At 41.5% G+C, this 25355-nt stretch overlaps 1 protein-coding gene across 2 annotated transcripts in view; it reads right to left on the reverse strand.

Annotated features, from left to right (window-relative positions):
* MAP2K1 (mitogen-activated protein kinase kinase 1) overlaps positions 1-25355 on the reverse strand; it is a 30541-nt gene that overhangs the window by 1316 nt on the left and 3870 nt on the right. Inside the window, exons 1-10 of one of the 2 annotated variants that reach the window (XM_072345747.1) lie at positions 19465-19638; positions 15688-15898; positions 13838-13984; positions 11258-11335; positions 10677-10728; positions 4577-4701; positions 2448-2655; positions 1746-1810; positions 1382-1443; positions 520-565 (exon numbers count right to left, since the gene is read on the reverse strand). In XM_072345747.1, coding sequence (XP_072201848.1) covers positions 520-565; positions 1382-1443; positions 1746-1810; positions 2448-2655; positions 4577-4701; positions 10677-10728; positions 11258-11335; positions 13838-13984; positions 15688-15898; positions 19465-19526 — 1056 coding nt within the window. In that variant the 5' untranslated portion in view covers positions 19527-19638. Of the gene's footprint in view, positions 1-519; positions 566-1381; positions 1444-1745; positions 1811-2447; positions 2656-4576; positions 4702-10676; positions 10729-11257; positions 11336-13837; positions 13985-15687; positions 15899-19464; positions 19639-25355 lie in introns of those variants that run through there. The other variant, XM_072345746.1, reaches the window with a different exon arrangement.

Below are 25355 nucleotides of genomic sequence, written 5' to 3' on the forward strand. Positions count from 1 at the left end.
GTATTTTCCGCAGTAGAACTTAAAACTGTAGCATTAAACTTGAGGCCATGAGAAGATCCAGTGAAAGTCATTTCATGTAGAAATAAAAGCAAGGTGTGTTTCTGTCTGGTAGTGTTACAGATTTTGCAACACCAAACTGATGAAAGAAGAGAAGCAAGCTTCTTTCCCAGAAACTGCTGAAACTTCATTTAAGCAGTCCATAAGGTTAGTAGTGGAACATGGTTCGGTTGTTCTCATATACTTTAGCTAAAGTAAAAGCTATTTTGCTAATCAAACAAACAGCAGACTGCAACACCAGCATGGGGCTCCTCAACAGTCCCTGTTCTAAGAGTGTGTAAAAGCCTGAGGCCTCTAGATCTCTGGGTAAGAGAAGCATTCTCTCCCCCAAAACTGTTAGAGCTACATCAGGAGGCACAAGAGACATTCTAGGCTGTACGCTCTGATCCTACTCTCAGCTCAATTGAGGAACCCAACCTGTATGGAATAGCGTTCCATTTCAAGTTAACAACTTTCACTTACCATCAGCTGCTTCAAGTCAGCTCTCTCAGCAGGATTCTTAATTAAACTACAAAAACAAAGCATTACACAAGTTACACTCAAAACAAAGATCAGGTTAGATTGTGTCGGTGTGCCATTTTTGTCCTGGGGAGACACCACTCTAGATAAAAGCATGAGGTCATGTAAGCAACTGGTAGATTTCACAGGAATTTTAGGTACGAAATCCTGAGCCACACAACACTGCTCAGTGGGGGCAGAAGTGAGAGTACAGGACCAAGCTGTAGAGATCAAATCTGCATTTAAATTCAACAGTATCACACACTTTTATTCTCCAGGTCTCTTTTACCCAAGTCTTTCCCAGCTCGGTATCTAGTAGTTGCTCCTTAGTGTCACTGTTCCTTCTGGTAGAAGCAGCTAATTACAAAACCAGCTTTTTATTTTATATGTACATATCAAGAAAAAACCCATCTTGAATGAACCACTTTCCTTAAAACTGATTGCAGTGGTCCAGTACTTGGAAAAGAGGTGAGAAAACAGCTAGAGTGATAATGGTTCAGTGAATCATTAGGGAGGGAAAAAAGCATCTGGAGCATGCAAGACTTCTGCATTGCATACAATGCTCACTGCAGAATGCTCTGCACACTACTCATAAAAGTATGGATCCTCTTGTAGAAGAGTTTTGCATGATCTGTCCTTATAAGTACTGACGTGTTTTCAATGCTGAGAAAGTACTTATATAGAGTTGCCACAGAAGCAGAGATCATGTCTGAAACTTATGTTTATTTAACACCTCCTGGCTCTGGGGTTCTCTTTGAGGGCATATGTTTGTCAAGCTGCTGCCTATTAAATGAGCCTTAGGCACATTAGCAGAAAAAATACTTACCATTTGTTAACAAAATCTTGAAATTCGGAACCAAAAACACCATTGGGCAGTTTTGGAGGTGGCTGAAAACAAAAAAGAAGTCCATCAGTTAAAGCAGAACAAATGATGATGTACAACCTACCCAGAGTCTCAGCTAAGTCCAGCATCTGAGTAAAGCTGCCCTAATGCAACCTATCTATGCCATCTTTCCAGAGCTGAGCTCTGAAGCAAGTATCAGGCAGACTCACAGACTTGGGTTTCCAGGCTAACAGCCCAAACAAGGACTCCTGCTGCAAGTAATAAAGATCAGATAACCTGACTTAGCATAACATTACCCCTGTATTCCATCAAATTTACAATTCAATTAGTGCAGATAGTTGATTACCTCATTGACGATGTAATCCAGAAGTTCAAAGATCGCCATTGGGGGTCGGCTGTCTGGTCCATAGGCTAAGAAGAAATAAGGTAAGTGGGAAAACACAGTGTCATTCTTAAGTGGTAGGGCTGTTTCCAGAAGCTAACAGGCACATGCTTGATTCCTGCACGGCAGTTTCAGGACACCCAGTAAATCCACAGGGGGAAAGTGGAACAGCAGAGTAAGAATTTCATTCCAGGAGTGATCATTATTGTCAAGTCTGATCCAAATCATTAACTTCACTGAGAATCTTCCTATTGTACTTGGATATCGCTGCATCTTTGGAGATGAACCATATCAACAGAATGCACCTTAATGGCATTCAGAAATAGGATGGCTATTAGCACAAGGACATCCAGCCCATGATTTTCAAGCTCCAGTACCTCTTAATAGTGAGACTGAAGCAGGTGCCCTATCCAACCTTGTCTGTTCAATCTTTAATTACTTTAAGTATAAGGTCACACTGTGCAGATCAATACTAAATAAGCAAGAACTTAAGCTTACAGCAAAAGCTATCAGAAAAGAATCTGACTTTATATCTTAGCATTAGTTTTGTGTGTCTTTTGGACTGCAGAGATGCCTTGGTGGTACAGACGACCATCTACTTGGTATGGCTCACACTGGCTTGTTTCACTGTTAATTGTTTTATTTGCCTCTGCCATTGGAACTTACAGCTCATTGGTCGACCAGGTGTCCTTTGCCTGGGTGAGGTCTCTGTGACTGGAGAATCTCCCTCTACTGGGCAGCCAAACATCAACTCGAGCTCCTTAGAGTCAGGAGGAGGAATGGGGTATCTGCCAATGGCCATTTCTACCAGAGACAGCCCCATACTCCATATATCCGACTGCACTGAATAATGAGTTCCCTGCAGTCTTTCCGGCTACCAGAAAGAAAAGAAAGAAAATGGAGACGCTTTAAAGTACTGTAACAAAGAAACTTAGAGTTGTGTTGTATAATAGCCTGAATAAAACAGGTGATGAAACCCCCATACATGGGTGGGACACACTTCAATGAGCGACATGACTTCCTATTTCAGAAATCTCATCCACAGTTCCAGAATTTCTATGAACTTTGTATTACCCTCCAAACAGAGGAGACTTACAAGTGATGCCACCACATTGCTGTTTTGCATCTTTAACATGATATCTAAATGCTGTAACTATTCATAGTGATGGGATAAGAACAAGGAAACAAAACGAGTAGGGGCAAATAAGCATTCACCTGGCCTCTCTGAGCCAGTTTCATGTTTTGGGAAAGAGAGGGAAGGTACATTTATGTACGAGTCCAAAAGTGATGTGGTGCTCTAGCAGTAACCCTGTGGTCTGTCATTCTTGTCGGCTGATACCATTCACATAGGTCCCTATAGAAGAAATGTATTAATGCAAGGGCTATTAAATGTACAGGCATACTTCAGTTCTAGATCCATATTCTAGAACTGCTAGCTCTGCAATCCACTGATGTGGTAGAGAAGTATAACAGAAACATCAGCCGGTTGGAAACCATTTGGATAAACCACATGATTCCTGAGCTGTGGTTAAAGATGCCCCAAAAGGAAAATACACAAACGTTCACTGAATGTAAGTTTAAATATTTATGTTGTGCAGGTTTCTTTACAATCTGGCAGATGTATTCAAGTGAGTGCACTATTGATTGCACACACCTTGTTCTTTTGCATATAACAACTCTCCAGCTGTCGTTGTAAGTAGTATGCTAAGGGAGATACTGCAGGAGAAGGGACTTCACACAGTATTACAAGAATAAAAATCACAGTCACGGCTTGGACTGAGACACAAAGCAAAGCTGAATCTCAGTCTCTTAGACACAGCAAATTGAAAAAACCTGAAGGTAGGCAGCACTCTGCTCTTATTCCTTTTGCCAGAAGAAAAAGGGAAAGTCAGTAGCATGCCAAAGGCCTCAAAGAGACTTTTTTATTAATGCTGTTAGCAACAGCCTCTAAGTGTGTGTGGGAACATAAGCCACAGTTATTTCAAGTATGTTACCCATATTAAACAGCAAAAAAGAGTAGACTGGCTTTGATGTAGAAATGCAGGTCCCATGCTGAGCAGAAGCAGCATTATTATGCTTTTTGTCCTCTAAGTTCAAGCCCACAGAGTTTCAGTTCTACAGCAGGAACTCTGAATGCTCTGATTTTAAGAGGTAATTGGTTGCATGCTGAACAGGTAAGTACATTAGAATAAGAGATCTTTTATTTCCATTAGTGATGACCTTCACATAATGCTCAGCTCCCCTGAAGAGCAAGCTTCAAAGGTACTCCTTGTGAACAGGAATGAAGAGTGTGCTGCAAGAAGTCCCAAAGCAGCTGCCATGGCCTTGCCCACAGTATCCACTCCCATGCTTTTCCTTGCTACTAGAGCCACACCGAGTTCGCAGGAACAGACACAACAGACCCACTAATGAGGGAGCAGCATGCCTCCCTAGCGACTGCAGTAGAAAGCTGGAGTGGAAAGCACTAGAATTAAATGAGGAGAACAAGACATAAATACTGCTTTTCAGAAACAGTAACTGCAAATGCATTAACCAACTGGATTCTGCAATGCAGATGTAATTGCATCTCCTGTAGTATTATGAAAATATCCCACATGCTTGGCTTTTCTTGCCACAGTTCTCCCCCCCCAGCTCCAGTGTAATATCATCCTGGAATATTCCTGGAATGCAGGAAGTGAAACAAACTATGAAAGCAGTAGAAATAGCCACAACAGCTGGTTTTGTGTTTGATTAGTCGGGATAACTCCACTCCAGTTAATGCACAGTGAGCTCAAAGCTATCAAATCTGTACTTACAGACATGTAGGAGCGCGTGCCCACAAACGAGTTTGCCATAGAATCTATCAGTTGTCCACTGACACCAAAATCACAAAGCTTGATCTCACCTCTAGAGTTTACCAAGATGTTAGATGGTTTAACATCTGGAAAAAAAAAATATAAAAATGGATGGATGATTTTATATCTATAACAGATAAAATGTGGAATTTGACAATGAAAGTCACATGAGAGGTGAGAAATACCATGCATCTAACTACACCGTGATTCCCACCCCTTCTTCAGTATTCCCAGAGAAGAGAGCAGGTTCCCTACCCAAGCCCAGCTCACGGGCTCTCTTTAGATACATGTAAACGAAATTAAACTTCTTAAAATGCAAGTGCAAAAAGGCTGTTAGTTTTAGCTTTGGATTTCACCCACTTTCACAGCTTTCAAATATTAAGTTTGTGCATCACTCCTTGCAGTGACAGACATTTGAAGCATGCTGCCATACCAGCTTAACCATTCTTTGGCGTTGTTCTTTAGTGCACAAATATCAAGAAGCCCTATACATTAATCTCACAGTGAACTCTGGCAGCCACACCACCACCCCCAACCTAACCTCTGTGTGCACACAAAAGCTTAAGCTATCCTATAGCAAACCCTTTTTTTAATTTTTTTTTTTTAACCTATTCTGAAAGAAAAATCATCCTATTGTTGGAGTGCTGCATTTAAAATACTTTGAGACTGTTCACCTGTGACAGAACTCCTTTATGGCTTTAAATTCATCACCATCTAAATGGAAGCTTAATGAGGGTCAGTGGTAACTAAGCAACCAATAACAGCTTTTGTGAATGCAAAGGTACTGAGAACAGTTTAGGATTTCTTTAATAGGTGTAAAATTGTCTGTTTTTGTTGGTTTTTTTCTGCCCCCTAAAACTGGTTTTTACCAATGCATAACCAGTAGCTAACATGTAATGCTACAAGTCAATCATCAAGAAGTTGAGCATCAGCCCATAGAAAATCCCCAGTGATATCACTGATAAACTACTCCTCGGCCTTAACACAAAGGGAATCACATCTGTGCACACCTTTCTCCTCCGGTAAGGAAAGAAAATCCCAGCTGCTTTTGCCAGGTATTCCCCCCTTATGGGGAACACAATAGGCTGTGCTTTGTGTGCATTATTCTTTAATTCCACATCTCCAGGAAAGTAAGTAGCTCATACACACTGTTCAATACATTTTCCTCTAGTGAGAGGAAGAGGTCCTGAGCACTTAGTGGAGCTGTTTAGCAGGCAGAAACCAGAATGTCCTACACTACTGACACAGAGCAGGGAGTCCTCACAGAGGGCAAAGCTCCAGAAGGCTCACAGACGGACAGCTGGACCTCCTGCCAGCTCTGCCTTCTTTATACGAGCTTTAACTACTCGTAGAGACCTCCCCACTAGCACACTTCACTGTGAAAAGGAAGAATTCAGTCTAGGAACTTGTCCTGCTTGTTTAAAAACCCAGCAGGGAGCAGAAAAAACCAACTAGAAACCAAACACAAGCAGATATTTGCTAGTGCAGGAAAACAGGCAATATAGATAGCAGCTCCCAGCTACATGGGAGACTTCAGCTGATGTTCTGTGTAAAAGCAAAGTAGAAAGCGGTGTCTGCAAAATAAACTGGAAGCACTGCAGAACCTGGACAAATCCCAGAGGCCCTATTTGTTGTGGGGCAACACATCCATGCACTTCTATCACTTCGATTCTGTACAAATTCCCAACTACCTCTGCAGATCATGAATACTTCATGCTCATAATTAAAGGGCAAAAAATAACATTAGCATTTCACTGCAAATGAACCAGATTGACGTTCACCTTATAAGGAAAAAAAATAAAAATCACATTCCAGAAACCATCTGGTCTTTTGAAGACTTTTTTTTACCTGTAGCATTTTGCTAGCTTCTATTTCGTTACACACCACAACTTCCTCACAATAGCACAGCATGTCATGACTCCTCCCTGGCATTGTATACAAAATCTGCCCTTCCCCAAGCATTTCATTTCTCTCAAGGCCTCCAGTGTGATCAGAAAGCGATGTTAAGAATGCTGCTGTCTTTCCAGCCCTCTAAATGCAGCCTGCAATGCTATTTTAACTCCAGAGCACGAGCACTTAAGCAGTTTCTCTGGAAACCGAAAAGATCTGTAATGCCAAACAAAACAGGAATGCCAAGGTATCCTTCAAAATGTGCGCTCTATCATGCAAGAAAAGGAAAAATGTAGAAAGGAAGAGCAGGTGTGCTACAGAAACAAAGTACGTAGCTTTCAAAGAACATGAAAGGGCCTCTCGTGCATCACTGTGGGTTATTCAGCAGCAGAGCTGTGCAGTTCTGGAGATGCTCTTAAGTCAGTTCAGACAGGTGGGTATGGGACACTTTGTATTAACTAGCTCCCTCTTCAAAAGAGAATTTCTGGGATGTACAGGCTGTCATGGAACCTCGATGAGGTGTGCCTGCTCTGTCTGGGCCCTGCTCGGCCTCACAGGGGCAGAAGCTAGTTCAGGATGAAAGAGGCTCTGGACATTACTGTAATGATTTTTTTTGAAGGGAAGGCAAGTGGCCAGGCACTCAAGAATGTCTTGGAGCACATTTGGTGAATGTAAGATGCCCATAAACATTTACAAGACAGTACATACTTGTTGCCACGGGTTCTCAGCTGTACAACTATCCTCTGAACACTCAGAGGCACAGCCCAGACCTCCAAGACAGGAAGGACATCACACACATCACAATTGAAAATGAAAAGGGATGTAGCAGCTGAAGTCATCATCTATCATACACGTATAACCAGGAGCCTTCTGAGAGCTTTCCCACACAAGGATTCCTGTTTTAAGTGATTTCTCAGGGCAGGATCCTGTGAGAATGACCTTGGAACTAGTATACCACAACAGACTGTTAACAGCAACCCCTCTGTGTTGTACCTCCTGCTCTGGAGCTGTAGACTGCAATCAGAGCTCAGAAACCTCACTGTGCAAGAAGAGATTTTCCAAATATTATAACTCACATTGTGCTTAAAAAGAATTTTGATTAGTTTATAGTATTTCTATTTATTCAGGGACAAAAAAAAAAAAAAACAAAATAGCAAGAAGTTTGTATGTATTAAAAACTTGCCAAAACACTTTGCAACTAGAGACAGGACACGTATTTTTCCTTCTCATTTGCTGCCTTCCAGTGTTAACCACAGAAGTAAACCAGAGCACAGAAGTAGCACATCTATTCAAGTCACTGTTACAGTTATGTTTATTGAACAGAATAGGAGCTGCTGTGAGATAACCTATTGTAGTCATGCTCCTTGCCCCTTCCTTTTCTGTGCCTGCTTTGTATCCCACTGTCTGTCTTTTGGGAGTTTGGCAATTTCTACCTTGTCTTTTCAGAGAACCCAAACAAAGCACGGTATTCCTGATGAGCCAGCAGTCTATAAAAAGACTATTTTCCATTCCCTTCTTAATAAACCCCTAATGACTTCTTCCTTGAGCTGTAATGACACATGAATGCTTTGCCTCAGAAGTCACAGCTAGTTCAGGCCACATTTCTGCATGTGAACATGCTAAACTGAGCCTCGTGATGAGCCACATCCCATTTCTGGCAGGACCTTTATGATTGTCACAGCAACTTGATCAATCCAAGAAAATGCATCATTGACAAGTTCTGCAGATTTTTTTATTGCATTCCTTCCTTTCAGCATTATTTGTCTAAAAGCATCCTCTCACATTCAGAATGCAGGATGCTATTTCCTGCCGATGATCACAGAGAAGCTGTTAACATCTTGCTACCAGACCCTTACCCTGAAGTGAACTCCTGTCCATGACAACATCATAGCAGTCCTTTGTTTTTTGGCTAATGCCAAAATCTCAGTTGCCCTAACTAACCCCTATTGTCATCAACCACACCAAAACAGACCTTTACTCTCTACTCAAAAGTACCCATTATCTTAAAGTAAAATAGTGCTTTGATGGTGTTACAGAGCCCAAGAAAAACAGGTTCTCCTTAAACTGTTCTTTATGCACTAAATCCATTGAACAGTCCACTTCAATGGTAGAAGGAACACGAAACATTATTTGAGGCTGCTGGCAATCTCATTTAGACTCATTTTCCTTCCCCAGACAATGAACACTTGATTTGTAAAACATCCATGGGTGAGACCAGCCAAGAAACCAGAAAACAAGCAGGATGCATATGAGGTTCCAAGGATGCACAAAGACTCCTCCAAACCTTATTTTCCAGTCTTACACATTACCAAAACCAGACACTGAAAACCACACACTGATCTGCTGGTTATGAAACAGCCGTTTTGGTTTGGAACAGCTCTCCCTAACACCACCTTTTTTGCATGTTTATATTTTACAACTTACCAGTAAGAGACACTCTATAGCATCATCTACCTCTGCTCCTCCCAGTACGCTCTCTCACCAGGTCATTGCAAACTGTTGCTGATAGCATGATGCCAGATGCACTGATGGACAGAATCACTCCCTGGAAATGAATTACCACAGACCGTGCTCTCCCCAGATTTAAGAAGGGTTTTTCGTGCTCTTCTTTTGCACGCTAGTGTTAGTGAGGTCATCTATTTATAAGTCTCCTACGCTCATCACAACACAAAAGCAAAATCCTTGTTAAACCAAACCCAACCCTGGAACAAGCCATTCACATTAAGTGTTGGTCACACCATATCAGTGCAGGACCAATAATCACAGAGTGCACACTACAGAAGGCAGAGAAAGTAGAACAGGTCTCCAATGATTACAACTATGTCTCCAAAATAATGCTGACTCAGTTACACCAAGAGAAGTGTGCGTTTAGTAATCCTTTTTATTTCAGCTGGGACTCAAGAAAGAAGCAGTCTGGAAAAACATAACTATCAGAAGGAGCTTCACCTGCACTAGAAGGGTTTTCCCAGGTCAACATACTGCTATTGCTATGCTGCAGACCTGACCTCCATTTGGCTTTGCAAGATAACCCCCTTAACCCAAGGCTGTGCGATTCTAAGAGTTCTTCAAGAATAAAGTCATAAAAAAGCCTAAGAATGTAAAATGAAGATATAAGAACTTGTAAGAGACAAGTGGCTTTGCAAGTACCATCAGAAGGCTCTAGGAGTCTCCAGTCTCCTTTCTCCAGCAGAAAGCTATATTTGATTGCATAAAAAAAAATAACAGTGATGTATAATAAACACAATCTACTTCATGTAGAAGGTGATTGTACAACAGATTGCATAAATCAGACTTGGCCAGCAATTAGCAAATATACTCAGACACATTAATGTCTGATCAAGATATTTTTACAATCTCAAGATTGATCTCATATGGTACGAGACTCAGCGAACAGCTGGCATGCTGCACACTCTGCACAATCACTGTATGAGTGGTGCCATTCAAACCAAGATATGAAACGCTCCATCTCCAGTTTACACATGTCAGGAATCATGGAATTTATTACCTTCTCATGTCAAGTGAGATTTTTCTTTCATGGAACATGTCATGTTAATGGAAGAGCTGGGTTTTAAAAAGGGTGATTATAAGCTGAAAATAAGGTAGGGCATTTATTTACGGTAAGGTAACCCTGGCAGTACAGAAATAACAATTTGATGTAACTACAGAAAGAAAATGGTTTTGAAAGGCTGGAAATATGGAAGTTATTATCCTGCAAGACAAATGTTTACAGGTGGCATGCAGGACAGCTGGTAGAAACACCAACTTTTACAAGTCAGTACATAAAATACAGTTGTACAACTCAGGTCCTTTAATATATTCCTATCTCGCTTGCAAAGCAAGCATCCCTGTATCAAGTTAGATTCCCAGCTCTAAAACAACTCCCAGCTACGCAAGCAACCCTGGCAGCAAGCAGGTTCAACCAGAGACAAATTCTGAGCGTGCTATGATATAAGCATACATAAATTCAGAGAAAGTCTGGATAGTAGAAGCTGAAGGCAGATGACGGCTGTAGTAAGAAATGTTAAGTTTGCTTCACAGTGCTGAAAAACCAACCCAAAAAACCCTCTGAATCAAAATCATAACCAACCACAAGGAATTTATCATGGAACTATTTTCAACTTGGATAAAAAATTACACTGAAGGAGACTTGCAATATAAAACTGTATCTCACCTCTGTGCATTATTTTATGCTTTTCTCTCAGATACGTGAGTCCCTTTATTACCTGAAAACAAGTAAAATAAGAATTTTACATTTATGAAACAAAAGATAATTGCATGTTTTTCTTCTACAAGGATTCTAACTGAACACTAATTACATTGTGGAGCTTCTGTTACATTAACATTGCAAGTGAATATTCTGTTTAAAGTTACCCCTCCAGCTCATTCTAAAAACCAGACTCGAGAGGATCCTCAGTGTACGCTCTGCACGCACACAGCTTGTTGCACAATAAATACCAGAAGGACGATATTGAAAAAACAATTAATGAAACGTTACTTCTGTTCTTATCCAGAAGCACCCACTGATACAAAAGAAAATGAAAAGAGATGCACTGAAGTGTGTGACATGTTCTGGGCTACCAAATAGTGACACATACAGAGATCACCTACTTTTAAAAGAAAACACACTTTAAAACTCAGGAACGCTTCTCTCTGCCACAACTCTCAGTCCTGGAGCAGCTGCTTCCTGCATTACCAAGCTGAGATGCACACACACCCACACCCACAGCCTTTGGGAGCCACGAGCACACTTACTGCAATGCTGACTTTGCCCAGTATCTGCTCTGGAATTCTTCCAGCCTTTTTCAGCACTTGATCCAACGAGCCGCCATCCTGGGAATACATGTTTCAGTAGTCAAACTTTACATAAATTACTCTATAATATTTGTTAAAATAAAAGACTATAGTCTGAAGATTGAATTAAGTGGGAAATGTTACTTTTCACATTTTAACACAGTTGTGACGCATAACTAAAAAAATATCATTCCTTAATGGGAATTGCTCCATGTTTTGCTATTCATCAACAGGGTGCAAATGCTGGAAAATACAGAACTGCTTCTCAGATATACAGGTGTTAATGGCACTGTGATTGTAATTAGATCTGTTCCCCTTGCCCCCAGAGTAGATCCTATGGAAAGGAAATTGACTTTTATTAGCTCTGTGCATCTGGAGTAATTGTCAGCTTCCAAAGGAAGCTCTCAAAGCACCAAAACACAAAAAAGTGCCTCATAGTTTTATGGGTTTTCCATCAGTATTCCACATCATAACATCACACAGAGCACCGAGCAATAAAGAGTTAATGATGTGGAATATCGATGAGAAACCATAAAACCATGACAAAATATTGTTTAAAGTTCCACCATAAATAAGAGCCTTAATAATCTTAAGAGGTTAAACCAAATGCATGCACAGACAACCCAAGCAATGTAAAATACACTGCACTGTTGCTAAGGGCTTCTAAATAGGAAGACTGGTCCAAAACCAGATTGTATCTCCCAGTAATGGAGACAGAAATCCAACATGAGGAATAATTTCCTTCTGCCTTAACCCATCCTTTGGCAGTTTGCATATGCGAATGGTGATGAAAGGAGAAAAGCTATAACACAAAGCTTTAGAATTTGAAGACTAACACCCAAAAGCCCTATGAGAAAGAAAAGGTAATAAAGTCCTTCGCTTGATTAAAAAAAAAAAGAAAAAAGCATTAGCAGATATGTATAAATATGCATCAATACAAGTAGATGAAGTGTTGTATAAGCAGACTGCACTTCTTGACAGCTACGTCTGCCAAGGCTCTGTTGTATTAGCAAATCTCTTACAGAAGAGAAAGAACCTCTCCTTACCCCCCTGAGGAACAGCTCTAATACTGGAAGAGGCTCAATACAACTCAGCTGCCTGGAAGCCCTGGCTGCAAACAGCAGCATCTCTCAGGAACAGACTCCAACCATTTTGTATGTTACGTACCTGCTGTTAAGCAAGACTAAGCATTCATTTTGAGTTTACCTAAAATACCAAACCCTAACATTGTCAGTTTCCAAGCCTTTGCCACCTGTCATTTGTTTGAACATGTTTTGCTAAGTATGAATTCTGACTGATGCTAATTGAATGAAAGGAGATTCATCTAATCTCTTTCCCAAAAGGAATGCACTTTCCACCCAGTGATCTGTATTACGTCAACAACATAATCACTTAATTAAGACTACAAATAACCCACCTTCACTGCTTCGTATCTCCTTAATCAACTTTCCTTTCCATACAATCCTGGATCTAGTCCATTTAAATCCAGCACTAAAACAGTGGATTTCATACTGCCTTGTCTTACAATGAAAAGATATCCACCAGAGATATTTCCTGCTTAGGAACTTCCAAATCCCAATTGCTCTGGTTATCTTATTCTTTGCAGATGTGAACTTCTGTGGCATTTAATCATTCTGTGTAAGCAATGCCAAGATATTTTAACATTTTTCTTCTTTCTCATTACCATTTTCAATTCTGAGAAGCTAAGTTCTTTATACTTCCCAATAGTCACTTGTATTTTAGGAGCATGCACGCTTTCTATTCAGCTAGAACATGCTTTAAAAAAAATGGATCGTGATCACTTGTTCCTAAGCAACCATCAATTTCTTCTAAAAATTTCAGTAAGAGAAGACCAAAGCAGCACTCAAACAATCACACGTACTTTCCAGAGAAAGTAAGCTTTCTATGCAAAGAAACAGTTTTTTCAGGGAAAAAAGTCTTCAGACCTACTGCATTGCGTGTTGTTAAAAAAAATTCCTCAAATAAGCAAGGAAAATATTCATAAACCTCTACCTACAGAAAATTGCCTTTCTATAACCACACAGAGCCGCACGGTGCCTAGAAAAATTAGTACTTTTCTATTAAAATGAAACTAAAATATTTTGGTCTTGAAAACACTGTCTAAATTCCTTCTGGGTTTGTTCCCTTCTTGTGCACTAATCTTTGCCTGCATTTCCTGTAAAATTTGAAAGAGACAAAACATGGATCCAACTGAACCACAAGAAATCACTTCCTTGTTATCAGAGCTTCTAAAGACCCCACAGGTGTCAAACCGATCAGTATCATCTGGTCCACGTGCTCTTAATACTGCACAAGATCAAACCTAATCCAGCACAAGCATTTGAAGAGCAAGATCAGGTCAATATTTTTAAATTCTGAGAAATTTTATATAAAGTACCATGGATACAGGAGAAGAAACCAGAAATGGTTTCAGATTCTTTACTCACACCAGAAAATCCACATTGTTAACTCCTGACACCCACATTTTCAATGTACAACCTGCTAATACCTTCAAGTTACAACTCATTACTATGCACTTACCATGTGTTCCATGCAAATGCTGATTTCCCCATCGCTGTAGAAAGCTCCATAAAAGCCCACTATGTATGGTGAATTGCACTCATGTAGAACCTGCAGCTCACGAATGATCTGGTTTCGAATAGCTGGCTTGATCTCTAGATGAATCAACTGCAAAATAATCCATTCTTATTATTTTCTCAGTGGCAAGCAGCCTTCCAGAAAGAAGAGTTTGTTCAGAGGGTGTGCAGGCTGCAAGCCTCAGAGGTTTCCAAAGCTCAGATTTGTAACCCAGCCCACTCTGCATAGAGCAGGTCAAACCTCACAGCCTCCCAAGGCCCCTTCCCATCATAGCTATCCCTATGGCTCAACTGTAAAGTAATTCTTATTTTCATGGTTGCGAAGGGAAAGACAAAACACTACAATACAGCATGAGGAAGTCGAAGTATTATTGCTCATGAGAAATACTAGATTTAGAGCATAAACATGAAGAAGCTATCCCTAAAATAGACTGTATTATATAAACCAACAGATGTTCTCCAAGTTACTCAAGTATTCTGTCTCCATGCCATCTCTGAGCAAGACAACTTCCAAATCTTTTAGGAATTTCTCATTAAAAAAGGCCAAAAAAAAAAATCCTGCTTTGGTTAAAAGTTTTAAGGAGTAAAAACTATTACAGGAAAGTCTATTAAAACTGCTGACACTGTAAATAACACCGTTACACTGAAAAAAGTTAGGGTCTGATAAATCAGCAACAGCATCTGGTAGGACTGTGGAATGTCACATGCAAGATCTGAGGGTAAGATGAGTTTATCAACAGGATGCTATTTTCATACATCAGTTTTTAAAGGGGATAGATGTTTCCAATCCACAAGCCACAAAATGACAATTTTCAGTGTAATGTAACAGCGGCATCTGCCATTTGAACATGCCCTGTTTTATCATGCTGGAAGGCTGCTTTGTTTCCCCATGAAGCAGGTGAGCCTGCCAGCTTCCTGACCCACTGCGGTACATTGAAGAATGTCCAGGCCTGCTGATCCTTCAGAAGTGCCACCTGTGCAAGGAACATTGCTCACAGAAGGAAGAGGCATGAGGTACCAGAACAGAAATAATCCTATAGAGTCACAGCCGCATCTCCTTAACTGTATTTGGTTCCCAGGGATTTTGAGAGAAAGTAAAAGCTCCTCTCATCTACGAGGTCTAAATTATCAGGCTATTTAAGGAACAAATTCTCAGTTCTCTTATAAGCTAGGTCACAACTGCTATTGGTTTTGCAGCATAAAGCTGAATCATTGATATGCACTATCCCCAGAAGGTTGAGTGTCTTTTTGCACAGAACCCACCTCCACCCAAAAGGCAACTGTAAAGCAGGAAACACTGCTGTATTCCAGCACATTCCCTCATCTTCAGTTTTCTGAGTTTTCATTTATTTTTCCCAGTATCCTCCAGAGGCCCTTTCCTGGTCTGCAGCTGTAAAGGAAGCTATTACACAGCGTATGTTTTTTCCATTCCTCTAAACTTTTGACCCAGAGTACAAGATATCGCTACTTTCCCCAGCTTGCAGCTTCTGGTAACTTTGTAGGCCTCCTACTGACTAGTGAGGCTACTGCGTTTTCTCTGAAAGACACACACAGGTGAAAAGATCCCATTTGTCAAAGCAAAGGGAAGGGAGAAGAAGTAATTCTTAACCTCTCATCACTAACGCAGAACACTCATTCTGAGGAATCAGAGCACAGGATAAGCAAGGTTAACTTCTACTTTTCAGCAAGTTGGCACTAAGCAGTTTTTTGTGCATCAGCATCACTTATTTCTCTGAATTATATTTGAAAGCCTGCTTAATATAGTTCTAAATGTCCTCGTTTCAAGGTACTCACCTTTCTTGCCATGATGAGGCCAGAAGGCTTGTGAGATACTTTGAACACCACCCCACCATTCCCGGCTCCCAGCTCACTGATCTTCTCAAAGTCATCATCCTTCAGCTCCCCAACTTTTTGTTTCTGGGTAAGGAAAGCTTCAAGGCGCTTCCGTTGCTGTTCATCCAACTCGAGCTCTTCCAGCTTCTTCTGAAGCGCTTCCAAGTTTGTTCTGCACAACAGAAAGAACAAGCTGGCTGTTAGGCAGGCTGAGCTTACTCAGCAGCACCAAAAGAGGAAGAGCAATAGATCACCGAGTTCACAGACTGAACGCGCTATATTTTTGCGCCTATACGTGCATTATCTAGAAGGAACAGACTTGTACAGTCGTCCCCATGAGATACATAGCATTGGATCTCTGTTTTAAGAAAGCAGCATTTTATTCCAGATCAAGCAGTGCCAAACACAAGCATGCAATGTGCCATTGAGGTACTGGCCATATTCACATGTGTTAAGTTCTGCTATCTACAGGAGCAGGTTTAGTGACTCAGCAGCAATCCTGATCACAGATCTCATGAATCACTGTGCATCTCTCCAAGCTGTTTTTAGTTCCACATTTTCAAGGGTTACACTGTCATTTCCTACAGAGCCTATGTGTTTAAATCCATTGATTTCTCATGCAATTACACAATTAATTCATGTAGAAGCTTCTCAACTAGATGTCAATAGTTAATTTTTTAAATAATTTAACTTCAGATCCTGTAAAAGCACTCCCAGCTTTTACAGCTATCTGAAAATTTAAATGTCCATTTAAAATTCCCTGTTTCCACCTGAAACAATAAGTTTCCACAGGAATAAATACTAACAGCAAATATCTGACATTCAGCCAAATTCAAGGCAGTGTCCACAGAGAATGCAAGATGAAAGACTGGAAGAGAATCTGCTTCTATGGTCTACACCACCCTCCATTAAAAATAAAAATAACTAAAAAATGCAATGAAGATCCAGCAGTAACCAAGAGAACCATTTCTATTCATCACTTGATAAAACACACAGCAGAGAGGCACATTCCCTGAGCAGCCAGGATGGTGCTATGAGGACGAGGCTGATTTCCCAAGACACAAGGACAAAAAGCACTCAGACTCCACGGGACAACAGAGTCCCAGGGTGAAACCTCAACTTCTTAATTAGGAGTCCTGCACCTCCAGACAGGATAACAACCTTGATGTGAGTGCACCCCCAGGTACAGGCAATGTAAATCATAGAAAGCCCACAAGCATTCACAGCTCTTCCCTGCCAAACAAACATTCAAAGTTTAAGTGATGCCCCACTCTCACTTGGTTTATCAGCTTAACCACGTTAGACAGGATGCAATCAAGACTAACACAGGAAGTGATAATACTTAGAAGAGCTGAACTAAGTAGGAGACAGAATGAGACCTCTGATAGAAAGGTGAGCTGGGTTCAGTCACTTGTTTTTGTATTTAGTCAGCTCAGGCATAGGATTAACAAACAGTGATGAGAAAGTAATACCTATTTGCATGCCAAGAAGAGAAGATAAAGAACAAGTTCCACAAAAATACTTGCCCTGGGTGAATGTACTTAGGGAATCCTGCTCAAAACCAGAATGGTTTTATACAGTAAACCAATAAACTACTTCTACTGAAATTATATCACAGAAATAAAAGTAGCTCTGTGATGCATGTACGCATGTGCTCCACTTCTGAGCTATCCTACAAAAAGGGCCTCATTTCTGGCCTCATCCAGTGCTTCATACCAGCATCATCAAACTGGAAGGCAAACACATAAGTATCCTAGAGCATCCCAAGGAGCTCCCCTCTGCAGATAATAAGTACAGCTCATAAGAACGTTACAAGTCAGTACATCAGATTGACTTGAATGATGACCCATTAAGAAGCATTTTTGAACCCTGATTACTAACATGTAAAATGAAGCAAATATTTCACTGGGTGTTTTATTTCCAGGTCACCCACTGAGACCAACACACCACAGCCTCCAATTGACCTTATCAGGGAATTTCAGTTTCCTTTGAAAAAAAAGACCTCCTCCAACCTGCCCTGGCAAGAAGCCATCCCTGCACTCATGCACAAATTCTGAGAAGGAAAGCTGAAATCTGTCTTTTTACAGACTGCTTATGGCAGGGCTGCTCACTTGGAACAATAGAGGAACCAGAGCTACGGGAACAGAACTCGACATAGCTTTTCTCGCTCTGATGGGAGAAAACAGCTATTGAGTTTTTGCTCTGAAGCAGAAGAGCCTTTCAGTGCCTGGAGACAACACCAAGATGCCTGTGCACGTGGCCTGGAGCAGACAACGTGCCAGTGTGAGGGAACAAACACGCAGTCAGGCCGATGCTTTTGCATGAAAGACAACAACTGGCTAAGACTGCATTCATGTCATCTGTGTTTGTTTTATACAGGTATGCGTTACACTAGAATTTTTATTATTACTTTTATTTTTTTTTAAACATTGCTTGTTTCAATCTCAAATTCTGCACTTAGAGGCATTTCCTTGCCTGACTGTATAGTCATAGCTGGTGCTCTTGTTCAAACAAACACATCAGGTTTCTCCGCTTACTGTAAGGTGGAATGATACAAAGATGATAACAGATATTCAAATAGTTATTTATATGGAAAAACTCACTGGTATGGATGCCTTCACTAGGAAATGCTGAGGCAATCTCCACCAGGGAGCAATCTCCAAGAGAGATGCTGCCTTAGTGGTGATCAGCCCTTAAATGAGGTCTAGAGGTGGTAGAGTCAAGCTCTACCTCTTCCAGGAGCACAGCTAAATTACTCTCTCCTGCACTCCCACAGCTGACCCGACATTTGCCTCAGCTGATTAATCAGAGGTTCAGGCTGTGATTACCAATTTCCCATACAGCTTACCTAGAACATGGACACAGTAGCAAAAAAGAAAGTATGAAGGCAAAACAGATCTCAGCTCCTGAGGGCAGACCCACTTCTCTAGAGGGGAAAAGCAAAGCCTCAGAACTCCTGTCAGTATCACAGAGCAAACCAGGACCTGAATCAGCCGCATGCTCCAAGCTGTAATGGCAGAGTCTCCATTACCTGCCGTGATGTGCGGTAACAGCAGTTAAGTTCTCAGGTCTCACTCGTATTTTTCAGAACCAATTCTTTAACTGTAACATAGCTGGAATCTGAAAACTTTCAAAGAAATTCACCCAAGAAAGACATGGTCCAAATTAATGCCCAGACTGTAACCAACCATAACATCTCAGTTACCCTTATGGACCTTCTGTCCTGCCCTTTGTTACTTTCTTTTTTTTAACCCTCTCATTCTGGTCACTTGCTTGAGGCATCTGAAATGATTAAATAAGAGTATTTGTAGCATTAAAACAGCTGGTATAAATCCAGCTCCAGTATTCAAGGGCAATGAGAGTTAGGAAGCTGCAGATTGAACCCCAGCTTCTGCAGCAATCCTGCTCCCAACCAGTAGCTGTGACCATTATCTGTACCATCACAGCATGAAGGCAGAACAGCACCGAAGTACAAAGAACATACAGGAACAGATGTGTCGGTAACAGGTACATCACTGCACTCCAAGTTTGACAAATTAAACCAAAACAGCAAATACAGCAGATGGAAATACACGGTTCCATGCTACAGAAGGACCCCACAAAGATGCTATGGATGTTCTAAAAGCAGCAGAACGCAGGTGTGCCAACAGCCGCCTCCCGAAGCAGCACTAGGATGTACTCAATCTTACATAGAACTTACTAAAAAGACAGATTCCCATTAAAATTCATCACCATTACCTTCTGCAGTCTTGGAGCTGTTTTTTCACTGTCACAAAGCAATGTCTTTGCCAGGGTTCCATCAAAGCAGGAAATCATCAAAACCACCTCAGCACTTCCCTGTTCCAAGTACTACTCTGAAGCAACAGGCTATCATCCAATTTATTGCCATCAGTCCAAAGCCAAGCACACACTAACACAGTGCACCAGGGAAAGAATCCAGCTTTTGTAATGTGACCATCTGAATGAAGCAGCGGGGAGGTCAGTGCTGCTCTCCCTGTTGGTTAAAGACACAGTGCAATTCTACAGGATGTGACCAGTAAATGCCTCCTTAATCAATGGGGAGGAATGGGTGAAGATGCTGTACAGCGAGCTGACAACACCACTTTACAAAGCACTGTCTTAACTAATGAACGTCAGGGGCAATTATTGCAAGGCTTCTCATCCGAATGAAGGAAATAAATCAAAAGCAACCAAAACTTCAACTTCACATTCAATAGAAGTTTTCACATTCATATTGGGTGAAGAGGAGCAATAGATTCTGCAAAGTGTGCTCCCCCTGTGCACCAAGAGGCAAGAGGAGCCTTCAGGTCTCACTCTTTGGGGCAGCCGCCTCAGTACTGAAGAAATCTCCATCAGAAGTGCTGCATTAGACATCTGAGAGCACAGCTGCTCTCTGAACTGAGAAAGGGAAGAGAAACATTGCCATAGTCTTCTGTTATGTAACGCTGCAATAAGAGAAGAGAGCTCCTTGCTCTTAGTTCACACTAACAACACTCCACATCCTTGAGAATTTCTTTAAACTCACTTTAGCAAAGCCTAAATTAACACTGAAGTCTGCATTAACACTACACTCAAGCCCAAAGTTTTCTTCAGAAAAGAAGAAAGCTGGAAGAGGAAGTAGAAATCCAATGCCATATTTAACAGTAATTTGTCAGATAGCTGTTCAAAGCCATCACTATTGGTTTTGCAAGCTGAACAATTAGCAAGAGAGAAAGTATAAAGAAGTACATTCACTTGCAGCTCTGCTGTCAGATGAGGACACAAGCTTAGGGGCTGTTTTCTAGAACAGTGACAGTAACACTTTCCCCAAGCCTACTCAGCTGTCAATCTAAAGGAGAAAGTAGGCAGTTCACGCTGTTATTTCCATGAACCACCTCAACCAGGGAACTGAAACAAAATAGGAAGAAGATGGAGGCACTGAGAAGACAGACTGCTTTGCATGATGCTGCCCAACCTGGGCAATAAGGCTTTTCGGGAAAAAACAAACAAGCAAACCCAATTTAATTTCACCTTTAACAAAGAACAGTTCAGAGAACAGGATGGAAAATGTGATCTGAGCAGCCCACAGCTTACAGGACAGGTGCCTCTGCCTCTGGGCTGACTCCAGGGCAGCCTCAGAAGATGTGCACATAAAGCACCACAAAGATCTGAGCTCACCCTGCGAGAGCAACATGGAATAAATACACCATTTTCCAACTCCCACTCATTTTCAACATTGCATGTAACATCCTATATAAATAATCATTACCTTTAGGTGGGACATATGATTGCCCAAGTGCTCTTTACTAGCATTAAAATTAACAACCTCAACACACCATTCAGTTGTCAGGATGCAGAGATGGTACAGCACATTTTGAGAAGAAGCAGATCGTTCCAAATCACATCTATTTCTTGGTAAAAGGTATGTGAAACTAACCAATTTTCCTGCCTGAAAAGCTTCCTGCCAGCCTAATTTTACTTAAATTGTCTCATTTCTCTGAGGGCAAAAGGTGTGTGTTCTAAAGAAAAGGTGATGTGACTTCAGGTGTCCAACAACTGGCACAACTTGAGAGTCCCCACAGGCTGAGCCACGAGGCAGACATTCCTGTTTTGTTCAAGCCCAACCAGTATGTCACAGAACTTCATTTTTCCAAACAAGCAGAAGTGTCAGATAACGCATCTGATCCAAAGGCAAAGCTCACCCAAAAGATAAAGCCACAGATGTGAGAAGCAGCACAATGGGACAGACATCAGCTTCCCTTCGCTCACAGAGCCTTTGGCAGCTGCTCACGGGCACTGCTTGGGTTACAGACCTCTGACCTGGGCAGCTGCTGTCAGCAGGGCTCCAGCCTCCTTCCCATATTCGATGCTGTGGCTAAGCTTTACCACCAGTATCCTGCTCAGTCAATAGTTTTCTCCAGACTTGCTGTAGCGTTGCAACTGAAGTACACAGCAAATTAACTCTGCAATCTTGATTTAAAAAAAAACCCAAGAACTGCATCACCAAGTTCTGCACCTTCCTGCCACACACAGCTGTGCACCCATCGCTGCTATTCCCAGCCACCACTGACTGGCACAGCCACAGAGCTATCCGTGCTTCCTTATGGACACAGATTTGCTGGAGATTCAAAACAACACAAAGGATAAACAGATCATATAAAGTTCTAATCAGCCAGACTACATGTGTGCGTTGATAAGTCCTCATTTCCAAATATTTTAAGTAAGTTTCCAAACCCTCAAGTAGGAATCGTAGTAGTAGTAGTAGTTAATAAAACCAAGGGCAAGGTAGGGCAATAGCAACAGCTACAGTATCCTCACAACTCCACTATAGGTAAGGACAAAGCTTTAGAGAGACACTACAGTAACAAAGAGATGAAGTTACAGTATCTGCCTACAACCCCCCAGTGCCAAGATCACAACTCCGAGCCTCAGGGGCAGAGCAGGGGAGTAGGAATGCTGCTAAAAGCATCAGGGATGGGGAAAAGTGCCTGAACATGTAGATAGAAACATAAGAAAAACTATAGCTGGGAGTAGAGTACAGTGTACTACCAATATTACCATTTACTACAGAAAATAATCATCCTGATTTTACACGTACAAACTGTAACAATATGCACAGAAATATCCACATACACACACCCCTAAATAAAGGCAGAATATCTGTATATATAATAAAAAACAGTTATTTTCCTCCTAGAATATGCATCCTGTGCATCAGATTCCTGTACTGGAGCCATTGACTCATCTTCCCAGCACACCAGGAAAAGTTCTAGAACAGCAAAGAGTCATAAAAACAAAGAGAAGAAAAAGAGACAAGCTGCCAGGAAGCTTTGTTTTAAAAGCCTTCAGGTAGACATTTAGGAAGGCTCTCATCTGTGCAAGGGCTCACACACAGGGAGCAGTGTGGAGCAGCCTGCTCGTGCCCTTGTGTGTAACACACCGCAACAGATGCCTCATTCACTTCCTCCTGCTGTGTGCCAGCAGGAACCCACGTCCTCAGCAGTCAGCAGAAAAAGCCTTGCTGCAGTTCACTCTCCTGTTGCTCGGACTGAGTCAGGTTAAGGATGGCTTCTCAACCGATGTTTGCAAAGGGATTCCTAGCAGTGAGTCTGTCTCTCCCAGTTGCTCAATTCCTGCAGTGCTGACTGGCAGGCAGCTTTCCTAAGCATAAAAGAAACTGCCTGAGCAAATAATACAGAGCATGTATCAACCAGAAATCACCCGATTGCTCATTTCTAATGAAGTATCAGTAAGCCTTCAGAACAAAAGTTCCACTGCTTCCTTCCAAAGAAAACTCTTGGGAAGAATGAACAGCCTCTCCCAACATTCAGCAAGCTAAAAACTGACACTGCCAGCTAACACTGCTTCCTTGGACAGGAGCTGTACAGAGGGTAACATGGGGAAGAGAATGGGGAGAGCTTTTGTATGAGAATGGAATGTGAAGAGCATCCAACAGACAATTCCTTCCTCTGTCCATTTCTGAACATCCCTCCCATGTACATTACAATACTCACTCAAACAGCTGCCTGATGAACTTCCTGCTTCAAGAAAATTCCCTACAATTCAAGGCTTTTTAGTTCCTCCAGACCATGCTTCACCAAGCATCCTTTGCCCAGACTAACGACAGCAGCCCTGCTGTCATGCCAAACAAAGCATTTGAGTGCACAGGAGGTTTGCCTAGTTCCTCTCCAGCTTTATTTTTTTTCTTTTTAAATAAAAAAGGATCATTTTCAACTACTACGTAACACTGGAAGGTCTCAGAACTAATCTGGTCTTCTTGAGAGGAAGATCTAGGACTATTCAATTAAAAGATGTATTGATCAGAAATCATTGTAACCGCTGGATTGCAGTGTAGTTGTGTCCCTCGCAGGCACTGCCACGTAACCCTACAATATCTGGGGCTCCTGCCAAAGGAGACTGCTCTGCCCCATGCTGCCCCAGCCATTCATTCCTGAACCACCCAGAACACGGGCACTTAAAACTTAACTGCAAAACATCACCTATTTTCAGCTGCCAAACCCACCTGAGATTCTGCAGCAGGGAAAACTCCCGGTTCAATACAGATCAATGGTTCACTGGAAGAGATGGGACAAGGAAAGCACCAGGAACACACAGGCAGAGCAAAAGGAGGACAGATGCTCTGGAGCAGCAGGATCTTGCAAGAGTCCCATTGTGAAATCCCACCTTTGTAATTCTATCTGCAGAACTGGTGTGGGCAGAAAAAAACAGTTGGGATCCAAACCAGCAGCTGGCACATTCCTTACCTCAGATCTCAGCAAAATACAGCAATGCTAATTTTTACTGCACAGTTTATTTGGTGCTTCTGAACTGATTGAGGCTCTGTGAACAACAACAACGTCATGAGGAATGACAGTAAGTTTCCATTAGGGTAATAACACCCAAGTCTAAGTGCACAACACAACTCCGCACTCTTACATCAGTGCTAACTGTCCTAGAAATATTTCCTACATCCACACCTGACAGACAGCTTCTGGTTCACAATTAAGAACAGCACAGGTCGATCTGCCACTTGTGGAAGTTATAACTTGTGCATTAGCTATGTGTGCTTACTGAGATGTTTTCTCAGCACGTGCATCCACAAATAACGTAAAGAGGTAAGACAGTCAAACAAGCTTTTACTCTGTCTTATGACGCATCATGTGCTCTATTAGCTTCTTAATTATTAAAACATTATTTCTAATACAATGAAGGACAATGTCAGACTGAAGCAGATTAAGAAAGTCATTACATGTTTTAACCTAAATGTGGAGAGTTCAGCAAACAACAAAACACTGTTTTCTTCGAAGCATTTATGACATTACGCCTAAAATGCATTCTCATACCACACACATTTGTAAGCTTGGCTAATTCTTCATTAGCAGGCAGTAGGAAGTAAGGAAGACTTTTTTTTTCCCCCCCTCAAGTGTTTACAGCTCTGCAGTAATTCTGCATACACAGTTAACATAACTGCAATCCTGCCAGCTCATTCAGATCTCACCTCCCAGCACACATGTGAAAATGCCCTGAAGTCAAAGGAACAGGGGCTGCCTTTCAGCAGAGGCTGTTTTTAAAATAATCGTAATCCATACAGAAATAAATACAAAGCCAACAAGCAGAAGCGACACAGCAAACGTTACAATGAACAAACTGGCAAAGCAATGAAAAAACTTCCGTTCCCTTCCTCTAAACTGATATCCAAGGAAAGTGAGCAAAAAGCTTTACTGTGTGCAGGAGAAACTTGCAGGACAAGGCCTGCTCCCCACAGCCTCTGACTGCTGCTAACCTCACATCCCTCCAGGTTTCAGTGCAAGCCTGAAGACCAAAGAAAGTAAAAACCAACTTCCCACCTCAACCAACTTATTCAAAGCCTAAACTGAAGTTCCCTTGAGAAGGATACTGACAAACATGAATGTTGCAAGATGCACAGTAAACAACTTCAGAAAATTTCAATACAAATTGAAGGTCAAACCACTTCTGCATAATTCCCAAATTATTCTTTGACTATCAAATAGAGGCAGCTGTAATCCTAGGTCATGCCAGCTACGTCAGAGCCTTCCTTAATGAACTGAAAGAGAACAAGCAACAAGAAAAAGCTAACGTGTTAAGAATTTAAGTGCCCCCTTACAACTGGATTTTGCTGGGCACTGATT

Source organism: Excalfactoria chinensis, chromosome 10 (genome assembly GCF_039878825.1).
Source record: "Excalfactoria chinensis isolate bCotChi1 chromosome 10, bCotChi1.hap2, whole genome shotgun sequence".
Lineage (NCBI taxonomy): Eukaryota > Metazoa > Chordata > Aves > Galliformes > Phasianidae > Excalfactoria > Excalfactoria chinensis.